Source organism: Staurois parvus, unplaced genomic scaffold (assembly GCF_062004578.1).
Source record: "Staurois parvus isolate SC_StPar_1 unplaced genomic scaffold, SC_StPar_1.0 ptg000191l, whole genome shotgun sequence".
NCBI lineage: Eukaryota > Metazoa > Chordata > Amphibia > Anura > Ranidae > Staurois > Staurois parvus.
In genome coordinates, this window is record NW_028317987.1 from 2,980,761 (window position 1) to 2,999,149 (window position 18,389).

At 46.7% G+C, this 18,389-nt stretch overlaps 2 protein-coding genes across 2 annotated transcripts in view; one reads left to right on the forward strand and one right to left on the reverse strand.

Moving 5' to 3' along the window:
• LOC149461864 (uncharacterized) overlaps window positions 1-5,582 on the reverse strand; it is a 309,357-nt gene extending 303,775 nt beyond the window's left edge. Inside the window, 1 exon segment of the mRNA XM_089677653.1 lies at window positions 3,984-5,582. Coding sequence (XP_089533779.1) covers window positions 3,984-5,407 — 1,424 coding nt within the window. The 5' untranslated portion in view covers window positions 5,408-5,582.
• Window positions 1-18,389, forward strand: part of LOC149461871 (uncharacterized) — a 51,274-nt gene that overhangs the window by 29,878 nt on the left and 3,007 nt on the right. The gene's annotated exons all lie outside the window — the stretch shown is intronic.

Here is an 18,389-nt window from a genome sequence, read left to right on the forward strand (position 1 = left end):
AGGGATTGCAGTGTTCGTATAGGGATTGCAGTGTTTGTACAGGGATTGCAGTGCTCGTATAGGGATTGCAGAATTTGTACAAGGATTGCAGTGTTCGTATAGGGATTGCAGTGCTTGTATAGGGATTGCAGTGCTCGTATAGGGATTGCAGTGTTCATATAGGGATAGGGATTGTAGTGTTCGTATAGGGATTGCAGTGTTTGTATAGGGATTGCAGTGCTCATATAGGGATTGCAGTGTTCGTATAGGGATTGCAGTGTTTGTATAGGGATTGCAGTGTTTGTATAGGGATTGCAGTGCTCATATAGGGATTGCAGTGCTCGTATAGGGAATGGGAATAAAGATATACATGCCGCCGTTTTTCCATATAGTAAGATGGCGGATTCGATTTCCTGCCCTTGATGTGGGACAGAATATAAGGAACCGCCTCTCAGACATCTTGATCACTTGTGAAAAAGTCCAGGAAGTGACGAAACGCGTCGGGACACGCAACGTCTAACGCACTCACGCAAAACCACAAGTGTGGTGGTGGCCATTTTGGAAGTGGGAACATGCGGTTCTCTATACATAGGACTACACCTGAGCTGTTCTGAATGCTGGAAGCTGATATTCTTCAATTGTAATGTAAGATATTCAATAAATATTGACTTATGTTACTATATAGCGCTGATTGTCTCCTATCTCACCTGATGAGGAATATGGAAGAGTGCCAACAGGAACATTAGGAAGCCTGGAGAGTGCGACTATCCCCTGAAAGCCTGGGATTTATTTCCAGAGGGGAATGATCCATTGTTGCACCAGTTGGAGGAGAGCACTTTATTGTTCACTATTATTGAGTTTGTAGCGCTCACTATTAGAGATTTGGGTTATTCTCCATTCTCACTATTTGGAGGTGATCACGTTTCATCGTTTGGACTTGGAATGGTCACTCTTCTGATTCTTGTCACGAGTGTATTTACATATTCAGAGATTGATATATTGGTAGAGGAATTGTTTTTCACGTGTGAGCTCACGGTATGCAGTTGGCATGATACACGGTTCTTTCACTATTTTACATGTATGTTCAGTATAAAGGTAATACACTATCAGAAGTTTATTTTTTTGAGGTTCATGAAGAATTTTGGTATTTCCATACTGGATGATTAAAGATGATACGAGTTTGATTTGGAATTTGGAAAGACATCTTTACAGAGACATTTTGGACTTTTATATTTTGGGACATTTAGTTTGATATATAATTTTTTGGGATTTTTATTTTACAATTTATTTTTTTATTTTATTGTATATTGGGATAGAATCATCTGTGTTTAAAGAAGAGTTTAGTTACATGTTCATTTATGTACCGTATTGCATGACCGCGCAATTGTCAGTAACACTAGTGCAGTTCTGTATAGTAAAACAATGGTGTAAATTCCATTATCTATCCCATAGTTTGTAGACGCTATAACTATCACACAAAGCAATCAATATACACTTATTGGGATTTTTCACCAAAAACATGGAGCAGAATACATTTTGGCCTAAATTTATAACTAACTTTGAGTTTACTATATATTTTTTATAGCCAAAAGTAAAAAATATTGGTTTTTTTTCAAAATTTTTGGGTTTTTTTTGTTTATAGCGCAAAAAATAAAAAGCGCACAGGTGATCAAATACCTCCGAAAGAAAGCTCTATTTGTGTGAAAAAAAGGACATAAATTTCATTTTGGTGCAGCATTGCATGACCGCGCAATTATCAGTTGAACTAGTGCAGCGGTAAAAGCAAAAAGAGGCGTGGTCAGGAAGGGGGGTAAATCCTCAGGAGGGGGAGGGGTTAAACTCTCCAGTATCTTCCCAACTATAGAAGTTACACTAACAGGTCTATAATTACTTGGGAAAGATTTTGTCCCCTTTATAAATATTGGCCCCACATTGGCCTTACACCAATCCAGTGGTACTATGCCAGTCATTAAAGAGGCCCTAACAATGAGAAACAATGGCTGTGAGATGACAGAGCTGAATTCTTTAAGGCCCCGTGGGTGTCTGCCATCCGGTCCAGGGGCTTTATTCACCTTTATTCTGTACAAATATTTCTGGATCATATCAATTGTGAGCCAATGTGGATCATCTGGTGGTGTCAGTACCACCCCCCATTATGGACAAGAGCCCCCCCATACTCCTTTGTATACACAGAGCTGAAGAAGGGATTTCATACATTGTCCTTCTCTTTGTCCCCCCCCCTCTAGATGGTTCTGTAAAGGGCCTACATGCTGGGACCGGACCTTTCTACTATTCATAGATTGGAGGAATGTTTTGGGGTCGTCCTGATATCTTTCTGTCGTTTGTTTTCAGTTTTTGTGCCTTTATTTCCTCTTTGCATCTTCTGTTCTATTCTTTGTAATGTGTAAACGATGATCGCGTTCCTTCATTGTTATATTTAATAAAAGCTCTTTTCTTATTATCTATAGCTTTTGTAACTTTGGCCGTAAGCCACATAGGTTGGATTTGTAGCCTTTTATACTTGTTGCCCATGGGAATATATTTTGCAGTGTGGTCACATACAGTCTTTTTGAAGAACTCCCATTTCTGTGTTGTGTTCATCGATGTCAATATTCCCTCCCAGTCTAAGTCTTGGAGAGCAGCTCTCAGCCTTGGAAAATTAGCTCTCTTAAAGTTGAGCATTTTTATTTTTCCCGTATGTGCTTGCTGTTTACAACTAACAATAAATGAAATCATGTTATGGTCACTGCTACCCAGATGTTCTTTTATATGGACATTCGTAATAAGCTCTGCATGGTTGGAGATGACCAGGTCCACCAGAGCATCATTCCTAGTTGGGGCCTCTATGAACTGGACCATAAAATTGTCCTGTAGTAGGTTTATACATTTTTACCCTTTAACTGTGCTTGCAGTCCCATTCCGGGTAGTTACCATCCCCCATTATTATCACTGTCCCAGCCCTTTCCATCTGTGGAAGGAGCTGAGTCTCCACCTCCTCATTAACACTGGGAGGCCTATAACAAACTCCAATGATGACCTTTGTAGTACCGCCCCCCATGTGCAGTTCCACCCAGGGGCGGACTGACCATTTGGAAACTCGTGCACTACCCGAGGGCCTGAGGTCAGTAGGGGGCCCCATGAGATGCCCCTGGTACCTTTTTCATGGGCTTTTTTGAGTTTGGGCAAGGACACAGGGGCCCCATGATCCCCTATTGCCCGGGGGCCCCATGAGTTGTCAGTCCGCCCCTGGTTCCACCCATAATACTTCAGCCTCATCACACTCTCCATCAACTAGGTCCTCTTTCACACTCGCTCTGAGATCACTTCTCACATAGAGACAGACTCCACCACCTTTCCTATTTCCCCCGTCTCTCCGAAAGAGAACCTAGCCAGGAATATGAATGGCCCAGTCATGTGAGGAATGAAGCCAAGATTCAGCAATACCAATTCAATCCTAGTTCTCTTCATGCACCAAACCTTCCAACTCACCTATTGTGCTGGCACACTTCTGGCATTGGTGAACAAACACTTTCATTCACTGACACCTTGTTCATTCACCGACACCTTGTTCATTCACCGACACCTTGTTTATTCATGGAAACCTTGTTTATTCAAGGACACCTTGTTCATTCACCGACACCTTGTTCACATGTATTTTTTGTATTTTTTATTTGCATACAAATGGTACCAATTGCACTGGTTGTTTGTAACATGGGAAACTTCTTATCATCTACCATAGCCTTCCCCGCATCTTTCCCCATTCCACCCACCAATAAGTACTGACCCGTCTGATCTGTCTACCCCGTTATAATACCTGATGTACAGGAAAACAGGACTTCAGTGAGGAACATTTCCCTCACTCAGGACAGGAAAGTGGATTCTCCCCCGTGTGAGATCTTTGATGTATGTAAAGACTGGACTTCTGTGAAAAACATTTCCTGCACTCAGGACAAGAATACGGCTTCTCCCCAGTGTGAGATCTCTGATGTCTGTTAAAATGGGACTTAACTGAAAAACATTTCCCACACTCAGGACAGGAATACGGCTTCTCTCCCGTGTGAGATCTCTGATGTGTGGAAAGACTGGACTTCACTGAAAAACATTTCCCACACTCAGGACAGGAATACGGCTTCTCTCCTGTGTGAGATCTTTGATGTGTGTAAAGACTGGATTTCACTGAAAAACATTTCCCACACTCAGGACAGGAATGTGGCTTCTCCCCCGTGTGAGATCTCTGGTGATTATCAAGTTTGGACTTCTGTGAAAAACATTTCCCGCACTCAGGACAAGAATACGGCTTCTCCCCTGTGTGAGATCTCTGATGTCTGTTAAAATGGGACTTAACTGAAAAACATTTCCCACACTCAGGACAGGAATACGGCTTCTCTCCCATGTGAGATCTCTGATGTGTGGAAAGACTGGACTTCACTGAAAAACATTTCCCACACTCAGGACAAGAATACGGCTTCTCCCCTGTGTGAGATCTTTGATGTGTGTAAAGATGGGACTTCACTGAAAAACATTTCCCACAATCAGGACAGGAATGTGGCTTCTCCCCCGTGTGAGATCTCTGATGTGTGTAAAGACTGGACTTCACTGAAAAACATTTCCCACACTCAGGACAGGAATATGGCTTCTCCCCTGTGTGAGATCTTTGATGTGTGTAAAGATGGGACTTCACTGAAAAACATTTCCCACACTCAGGACAGGAATATGGCTTCTCCCCTGTGTGAGATCTCTGATGTTTGTAAAGATGGAACTTCGATAAAAAAAAATTCCCGCACACAGTACAAGAAAATGGCTTCTCCCCCGTGTGAGATAACTGATGTATGTAAAAATAGGACTTCTGTGAAAAACATTTCCCGCACTCAGGACAGGAATATGGCTTCTCCCCAGTGTGAGATCTTTGATGTGTATAAAGATGGGACGTCACTGAAAAACATTTCCCACACTGAGAACAGCAATACGGCTTCTCCCCCGTATGAGATCTCTGATGTTTGTAAAGATGGGACCTCACTGAAAAACATTTCCCGCACACAGAACAGGAATGTGGCTTCTCTCCTGTGTGAAATCTTTTATGCCCATTCAGACCAGATTTAGACTGGAAACCCTTCCCGCACTCAGGACAGGAGAACCTCTTCTTTGTTGGAAGGCCGGCCCGGTCCCGCACAGTCTGAGGTTCCTCAGGATACGAGGAATCCGATGGTCCATCTACACTGGGTGGTGCCGGATGAACATTGGAGGGAGCCGGGTTTTCTCCTGGACTATACTGTGTGATGTCCTCATCTTCTACTTTCCAGTCTGGAGACAAAGTGAGACAATCCTCGGAGGTTTTCCTCATCTCCCGGCCATGGACTAAAATACAAAGACAAAGAGGATTACTAGACAGGAGCTGATTGGTTCCCCCAAACCAGGACTGGCTGAGCATCACCAGAGGTCAGAGAGTGAGGATGGGGGAGAACAACTATGTCCAGCTGGGAGGAAATGGGTGTAACAAAAGAGAATCCATGTTATGTGTATATATAGCAGTGGGGGGAGGGGGGAGAGCAGAAAACAGGAGTATGGAATGTACAACAGAGTATATAGTGCAGGGGTCAGGAGTATGTAATGTACAATATAAATTATACAGTGTAAGGGTCAGGACTCATAATATTGGTATTCAGTAATCAGTGGAAGATTAAATGTTTACTGTAGACAAGTTGCAGAGATCCCACACCGCTGCCTCCCATCTCCTGAGACTGCACTCAGTGACTTGGGTCTGAGACACTACAGACATATCCCTCCACCCGGCACAGCCAGCAGATCACAGAGCAAGTAACCCTGGGAGAAATGATCGGTCAGGAATCTTACTAGACCCGGACATGGGGAGGAGAACCAAATCCCATGTCCCAGGAGACTAGGTCTAGTAATGCTGCCAGCTGAACCCCAGAACCTCCATAAATCCAGTCTAGAGACATAAATTGTGTCTGCAGCACAGAGAAGGAAGATTATCCGAGAGAAATCCAGGAATACAGGACGGGGAACACAGCTCAGGAAAGTGACCAGGGGATTACAGGCTGATATCACCCAGTCCCCGCCCTACTCTGGACCAATCAGTGAGCAGTATGGGTGGAGGAATGGATTTAGTGTTCATGACCCACCTGTGCTGATCTCTGTAGGAGTGTCCTCCTCTATAAATGTCCCCGTTATTCCATCCTCCTCCATAGACTGCTGATCATCCCTCACATACGCCTCTTCTTCTTCTGCTTTCACCTCAAATTCTATATCGATTGGATCTCCACTCTAAATCAAGGAAATGAGAGAAAATATCATCTGTAAAATGTAAGATTTATGATTGTGACATCACACACAAAATCCACACATTGTCTCCCTTCACAGAAGCAGATCACATGTGATATGTGGGTACATTTCCCCTAAATACCGCATGCCATCCTGAAACTGTCCATTTCCTATCCCGTGTTGCGGTATTGACCACAAACACTGAACACGCTCAGTAAATACCGCATGAACAGGCGTTACATTCACAGAAGGAAATAAAGAATGAAATGCATGCGGTCATTAATTAGTGGTGGAGACATGCGGCATTCAGGAAATGTGTACTGCTTGGGAAAGAGTGGGCGGCCGCTGGCATCCTTAACAACCAGTAAACAACATGGTTGTTAGGGAGCGAGCGGCCACCACGTCCTAACCAATCGATAAATCTAAAAAAAAAGAATTACCGGCAATGAAATATTAAGAAAATGGCGTGGGGTCCCCCCCTTTGGGGGGTCTAGTATGGATTTTGAGGGGGACCCCTTGCCAAAATGAAAGAAATACATACCAGACCCCTATCTGAGCATGCAGTCCAGCAGGTCAGGAATGGGGGGGAGTGCAAGCGACCCCCCATCTTTAAACATACCAGGCCACGTGCCCTTAACATGCAGTGGATGCTCTGGGGCAGGGGGGCTTTGCTCCCCCAGAGCACCTTGTCCATGTTGATGGGGACAAGCGATTTTTCCCCACAACCCAGGCTAGTGGCTGTGGGGGTTTGCAGGCAGAGAACTTACAAAATGTAACAAGGGGGCCCTCAGATCCCTCACCCCATGTGAATGAGTATGGTGTACATGGTACCCCTAATTATTCACCCCCAAAAAAGTATTCTGTTAAAGACAGCAGGCAGTTTTTGACAAGTCCTTTATTAAAAAAGCAAAACTAAAGCAAAATGTCCCCCCCGGTGTAGATCCATCATCAATCACGATGCTCGCTGTCACCGCTGACTCGGAAAGAAAAGCTCCGCTCCCAATGAAGACTCCCCTCTGTCTGACAGCTCTGCTGCCTCCTGCCACTAAATATACTAAGGGACGGTGCCACTCGGTGATGTCACTGACCGGGGCATGTTGTATTGGTGATGTCACTGACCGGGGCATGTTGTATTGGTGACGTCACTGACCGGGGCATGTTGTATTGGTGACGTCACTGACCGGGGCATGTTGTATTGGTGATGTCACTGACCGGGGCATGTTGTATTGATGACGTCACTGACCGGGGCATGTTGTATTGGTCATGTCACTGACCGGGGCATGTTGTATTGGTGATGTCACTGACCGGGGCATGTTGTATTGGTGATGTCACTGACCGGGGCATGTTGTATTGGTGACGTCACTGACCGGGGCATGTTGTATTGGTGATGTCACTGACCGGGGCATGTTATATTGGTGATGTCACAAGAGGGCAAGGCCACCCAGTGATGTCACAGGTCCTTAGTTTATTTAGAAGTGGGAGGCGGCGGAGCTGTCAGATGGAAGGAGTGGAGCTTTGTTTTTTCTTCCAGTCAGCGATGACAGCGAGTATTGTGATTGGATCATCGATGGATCTACATCAGGGGGACATTTTTCTTTATTTTTGTTTTGTGAAAAATTACTTCCAGTGTTTTCTTAAACTACATTTTTTTTTTGGTGAATGAATAGGGGTACTATGTACTCTATACTCATTCACATAGTGGGGGGGCCTGGATCTGGGGGCCTCCTTGTTAAAGGTGGCTTCTAGATTCCAATAAGCCCCCCACCCACACCCACTGCCCAGGGTTGTGGGGAAGGAACCCTTGTCCCCATCGACATGGGGACAAGGTGTTTTTGGGGAGGCAGAGTGCCCCTGCCCTGAAGCACCCACCTCATGTTCAGGGTATGTGGTCTGATATGGTTCAGGAGGAAGGTGGGCACTCACTAAGGGTCTGGTATTGATTTTGGAGGGGACCCCACGCCATTATTTTTATAATTTTGGCATCGGGTTCCCCTCAAAATTCATACCTGTCACAGACCATCAGCGGAGAACCTGTCGGCCATCCGCTCCTTGTTTACTGGTTGTTGGGGACACTGGCGGCTGCCTTTTCCTTAACAACAAGCTATTTACAAGTGTTGCTATGGACACCAGTGGTAAATTACCCGCAGGCTTCACTACTAAAAAACAGAATGCAGCATCTTACTACATACTGGGATACGGGAAGATACCGCTTTGTGATTGGAGCCCATAGTCTCTACAAGTCCATGTTCTAGATTCTCCATCCCACCAACCTTGTAATAGTGAGGGATGGTGTGACCTTCTTGTGTGGAATCCCGGGAATACAGAGGACGGGGACATCTCTCTGGTGGGTTCCTGTAGCTGGATGACTCCACCATGGTGTCCTGGTACAGATCTTTGTGTTCTTTTAGAAGCTCTGACTCCTCCATCCCCCCATCCTCATCTTTTATCTCTTCTTTAACCTCAACTTTAGGATCTCTCAGGTTTCCACTCTGAATATATAATAAAAATGACATCAATGGTAACAATGCAGATAATGTACAGATCCTAATGATACTATCAGTGATTGTTCCTCATCTACCTGATGATGGTGAGGGATGGTGTGACCTTCCTGTGTGGAATCCCGGGAATACAGAGGACGGGGACATCTCTCTGGTGGGTTCCTGGTATTAGGTGGCTCCATCATATCCTTGTGTCCTCCTGAAAACTCCTCCATCACTCCATACTCCTCATCCTCCTCTTTATACTCTTCTTTAACATCAATATTATCATCCCCGAGGATTCCACTCTGAAAGATATAATAAAACATTCATTGTAACAAACATGCTGTGTATAAATCACAACTACCAATAATTGTCATCATCTACCTGATGATGGTGAGGGATGGTGTGACCTTCCTGTGTGGAATCCCGGGAATACAGAGGACGGGGACATCTCTCTGGTGGGTTCCCATGACTGGATCCATCTGTAGGAAACACACACACTGACTGAATCCATTGTTTCTATGTGTTTATCAGATGATGGGGGATCTAGGTGGATCCTCCGTACTGCTCTCTCCTTTACAATAAAGTCTCCTCTTACCCGGTGATGTGAGGGGCGGCTGATTGTCCATCATGACGTCCTTGTAGAGATCCTTGTGTCCTTCTAAATACTCCCACTCCTCCATGGAGAAATAGACAGTGACACCCTGACACCTTATAGGAACCTGACACACACAATGATACAGTCACCATCCAGACACATCCCTTGTCTGTTACTGGAGAATGTCCCAGAATTCCCGGCACCGCTCACCTCTCCTGTCAGCAGCTCAGTGATCTCTCTGGTGACTTCTAGAATCTTCTTCTTCTTTCTCTCTTCTATCAGGGAGGGAGGTGGAGGCAATGTGATGTCATATGATCTCCAGACTTCACAGGAGGAAAACTCTACATCTGAACACAAAGAGTCACATCAAATGATATTCCCAGAATCCTCCTCACCTCTCCATTCAGGTCTCCATTTTATTAAAGTCCCACTGGGTGTGAATAGAAAATAACATCTTATTACCTCCTCTGCTGCCACTTCCACCAACGTCTCTTCTATACTTCCTGTCTGTACCTGACATCACTTCCTGTCTTCCATAGAGACTTCCTTTCTGGGTAGAAGTGAGATCCCCACCTTGTGGAGCTCAGAGGAACTGCAGCCCCGAGAAGCATCTGGTAGTGTGACCCCGGCCTTGTGCTGGGTGTGTATGGACTGTAGATCCTTATAGAGGGGTCACCTCCACTCCCACCAAGGGGGACAGAAATATATGACTGCTTGGGGGAGGGATTTTGGCTCCTCTGATTTTGCAGTAAATGTGATTGCATTAGTCCCGTTGATTTTCGTATTTCCATGTAATAAAAGGTGTCACAAGATGTCGGGTTCCCGTTTCTCTCCTCCCTGAGTGTGTATTTAGAGACGGAGCTCCTGCTGGAATGGCGGTCGGAGGCGGAGTCTAGGAGGGAGACTGACAGAACCCGCAGCAGACTTGCAGGAGTGAGCGAGGAGGATCCGGTTCCTTTACCATCGGAGATGAGGAGAGTGTGAAGGATGTTTCTGACTCTGGGAGCTGAAAAGCTGGGAGTCCTATTGGTGTGGTGAGGGGGAAGCACTACTAGGGGGCGCCCTCACCATCCCGTGTACAAGAGGTGGAAGAAGGCGTGGCTACACTACAGCTGACACAATTTGGAGGGCGGAGCACTTTCACACCTTATCAACTTTTCACTGATTGGTGGATTTTTGGAATAAAATAAGTGGATTGAAGTAGATGCAAAGTGGAAGCGGAGGACTTGCAGAGAACACTATACTGAGCACACAATATTGTCGGTCTCCATGGATTTGCACAGGATTTGAGATGATTTCCTATAGCCGCAAATCTGATGAGATGAATGAAGTGGGTGTAAAGTGGAAGCAGTGGATGTGCAGGGAGCAGCATCTTGAGCACAAAGCACTTTATGTTGTGGATGGATTTGCACACGGTTCAGTTTCCTTCATTTATTGATAAACCCCATAAGACCAATGAAGTGGGTGTAAAGTGGAAGCAGTGGATGTGCAGAGAATAGGATTTGGAGCCCCGAGCTCTTTATCTCTGAATGTCTCCACATATTTGTAGTGTATTTGTGATGATTTCTGTGCACACACAATAGGACAGCGCTGTGACACATAATGCTCTTCTAGATGACAGGGAATCCTTCCCTTTGTTACAGCAGCAGTCCGCTAGAAGGTTTTTGTAGGTTTGGAGTTGTTACACATAGCGCGGGTTTTATCCATTTATAGTGATGACATCATTGCCCAAATCTGGGGGTCACCAGCCATTTCCACCCTTTACTCCCAGCTGGGGGGCTTTGTATCCATATACCAGATGTTCTACAGGACTAAATCTGCAATCAATGTTACTGCAAAATCAAAGGGGCCAAAACCCCTCCCCCGAGCAGTCATATATTTCTGTCCCCCTTGGTGGGAGTGGAGGTGACCCCTCTATAAGGATCTACAGTCCATACACACCCAGCACAAGGCCGGGGTCACACTACCAGACGCTTCTCGGGGCTGCAGTTCCTCTGAGCTCCACAAGGTGGGGATCTCACTTCTACCCAGACAGGAAGTCATGTCAGGAATAGACAGGAAGTGATGTCAGATACAGCCAGGAAGTGATGTCAGGTACAGACCGGAAGTAGAGAGGAGACGGTGGAAGTGGTAGCAGAGGAGGTAATTATTATTATACAGGATTTATGGCGCCAACAGTTTGCTCAGCGCTGTACAATATAATGGAAGACAATACAGCAACAATACAGTTCAATACAAGAGGGATAGGAGGGCCTGATCCTGGGAGCTGACAATCTAGGAGGGAATAAGGTTTTTTTTTCTATTTACACCCAGTAACCCCCTGTCATGTCTGTCCTCTTCCTCCATCATCATGTCCATCCTCTTCCTCCATAGTCACATCTGTCCTCTTCCTCCATAGTCACATCTGTCCTCTTCCTCCATAGTCATGTCCATCCTCTTCCTCCATAGTCATGTCCGTCCTCTTCCTCCATAGTCACGTCCCTCCTCTTCCTCCATAGTCATGTCCGTCCTCTTCCTCCATAGTCACGTCCCTCCTCTTCCTCCATAGTCACGTCCGTCCTCTTCCTCCATAGTCACGTCCGTCCTCTTCCTCCATAGTCACGTCCGTCCTCTTCCTCCATAGTCACGTCCGTCCTCTTCCTCCATAGTCACGTCCGTCCTCTTCCTCCATAGTCACGTCAGTCCTCTTCCTCCATAGTCACGTCAGTCCTCTTCCTCCATAGTCACGTCCGTCCTCTTCTTCCATAGTCACGTCCGTCCTCTTCTTCCATAGTCACGTCCATCCTCTTCCTCCATAGTCACATCCGTCCTCTTCCTCCATAGTCACTGTGACGTCTTTTATCTCCAGCAGATGATGATACACACATATATAGTGTGGGAACCCAGATGAACCCCTTCAGGGGCAGAACATTCCCCCACTTCCGGGGCCGGAACATTCTCCTCATTGTGGAGATAAATTCTAGTAATATGGTCCTCTAAACAAACAGCACTGACAATAAATAGACAAGACAAGGACCATCCTGACCATACATGGCCTACAAAGGGCAATGATGACACTACACAGGCAGCCAATGGGCAATCATTACACTATGCAGCCAACACAATGATGGAGTGCCGGGGTCAGGAGTATGGAGCATAGAGCCCCTTACATTGCTGCTCAGGAGGAAGGAAACATTCCCCAGCCGGCCATGAAGAATATGTTCCATCATTGGTGTCAGAGGGAGGGAAATACTGAGGGGTCTGAGGGAAGTAGAGGAGCTGAGGGGTCTCTCAGGGGTACTACAGATAAGGAACTTTGGGGCCCCTGAGGGGGTAGTGGAGCTCGGGGCCTTAAGGAGGTAGAATAGTTGAAGGACTTTGGGCCCTTGGTGGGCACTCTTCTTAGAGGACGTCTGTTTCTGCAGCATTGCCTAAAAGGTAGTCAGGGGTCAGTGCTGAACATCTTCAGGAGACACTCCAATACCTTCCCATGACACAGGCTCTGGCAGTGCCCGGTGCTGGAATTCAGAGCCCCAGGAACCCACCACCACTCTGTACAATGTCCTGGATTCCAGACAATACTTGGCAACCAAGAGAACCCCCTACTGTCCTCCTACCCACACTGGGCTGCCATTGGAGGGAAGAAAACAGACTCCTCCCCCACAGCTCTCTATGCCACCAGTAGCATCCTCCTGCTATCCAATCTCTTCTCTTACTGCACAGAGTGACAGTGACATCACTCCTGTCAGTCAGCAGGCTGACAGAGATTGGAGCCTTGCAGCCGGAGTTCTGCCAATTATCCTGATTATCCAGCAACTCCGTCCAAAAGTCATCAAGTTCCCCTTCCTGGACCTCATGATGAGCCGACATTGACCTCACAGCACTGCCTCAGAGCAAACAAGTCATAGGAAGGATCGTATTTATCATTCCTTGTCTGCAGATCTAATACTCATCAAAACCAGTTCAGAGACCAAACAAACCCAACAGAGAAAAGGGGATTTCTGATCTGGATGGACTAGAGGGTCCCGGGACCTCAAATATGCATCAAACACTAAACACTCCAAACTAAATGTGTTTCCAGGAGGACAGAAGTCCTGAACTGGTTCCCACCCGGCCTATTGTACAATGATGGCGGACAGGACCTCTCTCCTTCTGGAAGGACGTTGTATGATGTCCTCCCACTCTTGCTGTGCAGGTGGAGGGGGACGCAGCATGGTGATTGGTGGGGAGCTCAACGCATCACTGATCAGGGAAAAGATCCAATGATGTTGTCTCTTTACCATGTGATCAGCTGTATCCAATCACAGCTGATCACATGTAAACAAAAGCTGGTTATCGGCATTTCCTGTCCTCAGCGCTGTCACTGTCTGAGGAAAGGAAAGGAAACCGATAACCGGCTTTCCTGTGACAGGGGACATTTACTGTGATTATTAGTGCCCTGCAGTGCAGCCCCATCAGTGCAGCATATCAGTGCCCATCATTGCATCCCCATCAGTGCAGCATATCAGTGTCCATCAGTGCCTCTTCATCAATGCAGCTACTTGAGTGCCATTCAGTGAAGGAGAAAAATAGCTTTTTTGCTAAATTTTATAACAAACAAAAAAAATTTTTCTTCAAAATTATTGTTCTTTTTTTGTTTGTTTAGCAATAAATGACCCCCGTTAGTGGTGAATTAATACCGCACCACCCAAAGAAAGCTCTATCTGTCTAAAAAATGTTACAAATGTCATTTGGATTCAGTGTTGCATGACCACGCAAGGCCACGGGAGGAAACGGAGGTGACACCGGGTTAGGACAGGAAGGGGAAGTGGGCTCGGAGATATGGAGACACACAGTATAAATAAGACCATCTACCACCAGCAGCCAATCCTCTTACAGCCCCCTAGAGGAGGGGAAATGCGTCAGTGACAGCTGCGGTGATGTAATTCCCGAATGGTGGGACTCATGTGGATGGGCCACTTTCAGTCGGACATTTTGCTTGTATATTATATACAAATGTGAGTGTATATGGTTTGCTGTAAAGGAAGTTTGTAATAAATGGAATGACACCATGTGGGTGATTGTTGTTATCTCCTCCCTGCATACATCATGAGATGAACCATCAGTTGTATGATATATTGGGGGGGGAATTGTACACAATCATCCAGGAGGACTACAAGCTCCAGACTAACCAGGACCATGACACAGCACATAGGACTCCTATTCCAGTGTAAGAGTCCACATCCTGTGGTGGAGGAGGGGAGCACTGGAGGGGGAGCACTGGAGGGGGAGCACTGGAGGGGTAGCACTGAGGGGGAGTACTGGAGGGGTTACACTGGAGGGAGAGCACTGGAGGGGGGGCACTGGAGGGAAGCACAAGATCCACCCTTTGGTGAAAGCACAAGGCACTTTATTCCGCACGGTCGGTTGGCGCAGTGTGATTGGAGAAGCACAAGGCACTTTATTCCGCACGGTCGGTTGGCGCAGTGTGATTGGAGGAGCACAAGGCACTTTATTCCGCACGGTCGGTTGGCGCAGTGTGATTGGAGGAGCACAAGGCACTTTATTCCGCACGGTTGGTTGGCGCAGTGTGATTGGAGAGGCACAAGGCACATTATTCCGCACGGTCGGTTGGCGCAGTGTGATTGGAGGAGCACAAGGCACTTTATTCCGCACGGTCGGTTGGCGCAGTGTGATTGGAGGAGCACAAGGCACTTTATTCCGCACGGTCGGTTGGCGCAGTGTGATTGGAGGAGCACAAGGCACATTATTCCGCACGGTCGGTTGGCGCAGTGTGATTGGAGAGGCACAAGGCACTTTATTCCGCACGGTTGGTTGGCGCAGTGTGATTGGAGGAGCACAAGGCACATTATTCCGCACGGTCGGTTGGCGCAGTGTGATTGGAGAGGCACAAGCACATCAACCGATGTAAAAGAACTATTAATATTGATGATTTTATTTTTCTATTCAGTATTTATGAGGGATTTATATTGAATTTGGATGGATTTTCATGCAGTTGGACACGTTGGGATGGGACACAATTTTTGCCCAGACTAGGCAGAGCCTAGAATAGTACTGTATATGACCGCATAATTGTCATCCAAACTGCGACAGCACTGACATCTGAAAAGTGTTCTGGTCAGGAAGGGGGTGGAAGTGTCCGGTATTGAGGTGGTTAGATGTCCAGCAACCCTCCTATTCCCCCCTCACATCCACATCCTATTATTGTGTGACCAATACCATCCAAATACACTCACTGGCCACCCTATCAGGTCCACCTGTTCAATTGCTGGGTAATACAAACTGCTAATCAGCCAATCACATGGCAGCAACTCAATGCATTTAGGCATCTAGACGTGGTGAAGACAACTTGCTGAAGTTCAAACTGAGTATCAGAATGGGGAAGAAAGGGGACTTAAGTGACTTTGAATATGGTGTGGTTGTTGGTGCCAGGCAGGCTGGTCTGCGTATTTCAAAAACTGCTGATCTCCTGGCATTTTCACCCACAACCATCTCTAGGGTTTCCAGTGAATGGTCCGAAAAAGGGATAATATCTTAGTGAGCTGCAGTTGTGTGGAGGAAAATGCCTTGTTGATGTCAGAGGAGAATGGGCAGACTGGTTGCTGTGACATTCAGATGGTAGGGTCAGAATTTGGCATAAACAACATGAAAGCATGGATCCATCCTGCCTTGTATCAACGGTTCAGGCTGGTGGTGTCATGGTGGGGGGGAGATTTTCTGGGAACTAGCAAGGTGGACCTAATAAAGTGGCCGGTGAGTGTAATTCTTACTTTCATTTCCCAAAGTTATCCGTCTACAAGGAGACCTGTATAGATCACATGATGGCACCAATGAGGATGGAGGAGGACCGGAGTCACATGACTGAGAAGATACTAAACCTCACCCTGGAGATCATCTACCTGCTGACCGGAGAGGTGAGGAGGATTCTGGGAGGTCACATGACATCACTCTCATCTCTATTAATAAAACACAGACCTGACCGGAGTGATGAGGAGGATTCTGGGAGGTCACATGACATCACTCTTATCTCTATTAATAAAACACAGACCTGACCGGAGAGGTGAGGAGGATTCTGGGAGGTCACATGACATCACTCTCATCTCTATTAATAAAACACAGACCTGACCGGAGAGGTGAGAAGCATTCTGGGAGGTCACATGACATCACTCCCATCTCTATTAATAAAACACAGACTGACCAGAGGGGTGAGGAGGATTCTGGGAGGTCACATGACATCACTCTCATGTCTATTAATAAAACACAGACCTGACCGGAGAGGTGAGGAGGATTCTGGGAGCTCACATGACATCACTCTTATCTCTATTAATAAAACACAGACCTGACCGGAGAAGTGAGGAGGATTCTGGGAGGTCACATGACATCACTCATCACTATTAATGAAACACAGACCTGACCGGAGAGGTGAGGAGGATTCTGGGAGTCTAACATGATATTCCTATTGGTTCCTCAATACAGAGATTTCCTCTTCTGAAGTCAGGTGATCATATGACCATCACAGTGCCTCCATGTGACTCCCTAAACCCTGAGAGACACAACATGCAGAAGATTCTAGAAGTCACCAGAGAGATCACTGAGCTGCTGACAGGAGAGGTGAGCGGTGCCGGGAATTCTGGGACATTCTCCAGTAACAGACAAGGGATGTGTCTGGATGGTGACTGTATCATTGTGTGTGTCAGGTTCCTATAAGGTGTCAGGGTGTCACTGTCTATTTCTCCATGGAGGAGTGGGAGTATTTAGAAGGACACAAGGATCTCTACAAGGACGTCATGATGGACAATCAGCCGCCCCTCACATCACCGGGTAAGAGGAGACTTTATTGTAAAGGAGAGAGCAGTACGGAGGATCCACCTAGATCCCCCATCATCTGATAAACACATAGAAACAATGGATTCAGTCAGTGTGTGTGTTTCCTACAGATGGATACAGTCATGGGAACCCACCAGAGAGATGTCCCCGTCCTCTGTATTCCCCAGATTCATCACAGGAGGGTCACACCATCCCTCACCATTACAAGGTTGGTGGCAGGCCCGGACTGGTCTTAGGGCACACTGGGTATTTGCCTGGTGGACAGGGGCTTCTGGACAGGGCCAAAACTCTGGGAACTCTGCTGCATTTCTTTAGTACCCTGAAATGCATGAGCAGGGAGTGAGGCAGAGGCAAACAGCTCCGGAGCCCCGGAGCCATGGAGGACAGCCAGGGGGCAAGGTGACCTTGCTGCTCTGATGCTATTGTTAGGGGCCCCAGGAGGCTGGACTGTGGCTCCCCAGTGGCTGCAGGGCTCTGAGCTGAAAGTGTCTCTCTTTTACAGCCCAGAGGTAGTAGTGACATTCCCCCCTTTTCCCACATGGACAGGAGTTGAGAGAGAGAGCTGGTTCTGTTCCTCCCCCTCCCTCCCTCTCCTCCTGTGTCTGCCTCACCTACACCCCCCGGCAGTGTTGTGCCTCAGAGATGGAGATATGTGGGTGGAAAGTTTTCTTTTTCTACATTGTGCGGAGGATTACACTGGGCTGCTCAGTCTAAAATGCCTGGGACAATTTTATTGGCCAGGTCCAGACCTAGTTGGTGGGATGGAGCATCTAGAACATGGACTTGTGGAGACAATGTGTGGATTTTGTGTGTGATGTCACAATAATAAATCTTATATTTTACAGAGGACCTCTTCTCTCCTTCTCTTGGTTTAGGATGGAGATCTGATAGATATAGAATTTGAGGTGAAAGCAGAAGAAGAAGAGACGTATGTGAGGGATGATCAGCAGTCTATGGAGGAGGATGGAATAACGGGGACATTTATAGAGGAGGACACTCCTACAGAGATCAGCACAGGTGGGTCATGAACACTAAATCCATTCCTCCACCCATACTGCTCACTGATTGGTCCAGAGTAGGGCGGGGACTGGGTGATATCAGCCTGTAATCCCCTGGTCACTTTCCTGAGCTGTGTTCCCCGTCCTGTATTCCTGGATTTCTCTCGGATAATCTTCCTTCTCTGTGCTGCAGACACAATTTATGTATCTAGACTGGATTTATGGAGGTTCTGGGGTTCAGCTGGCAGC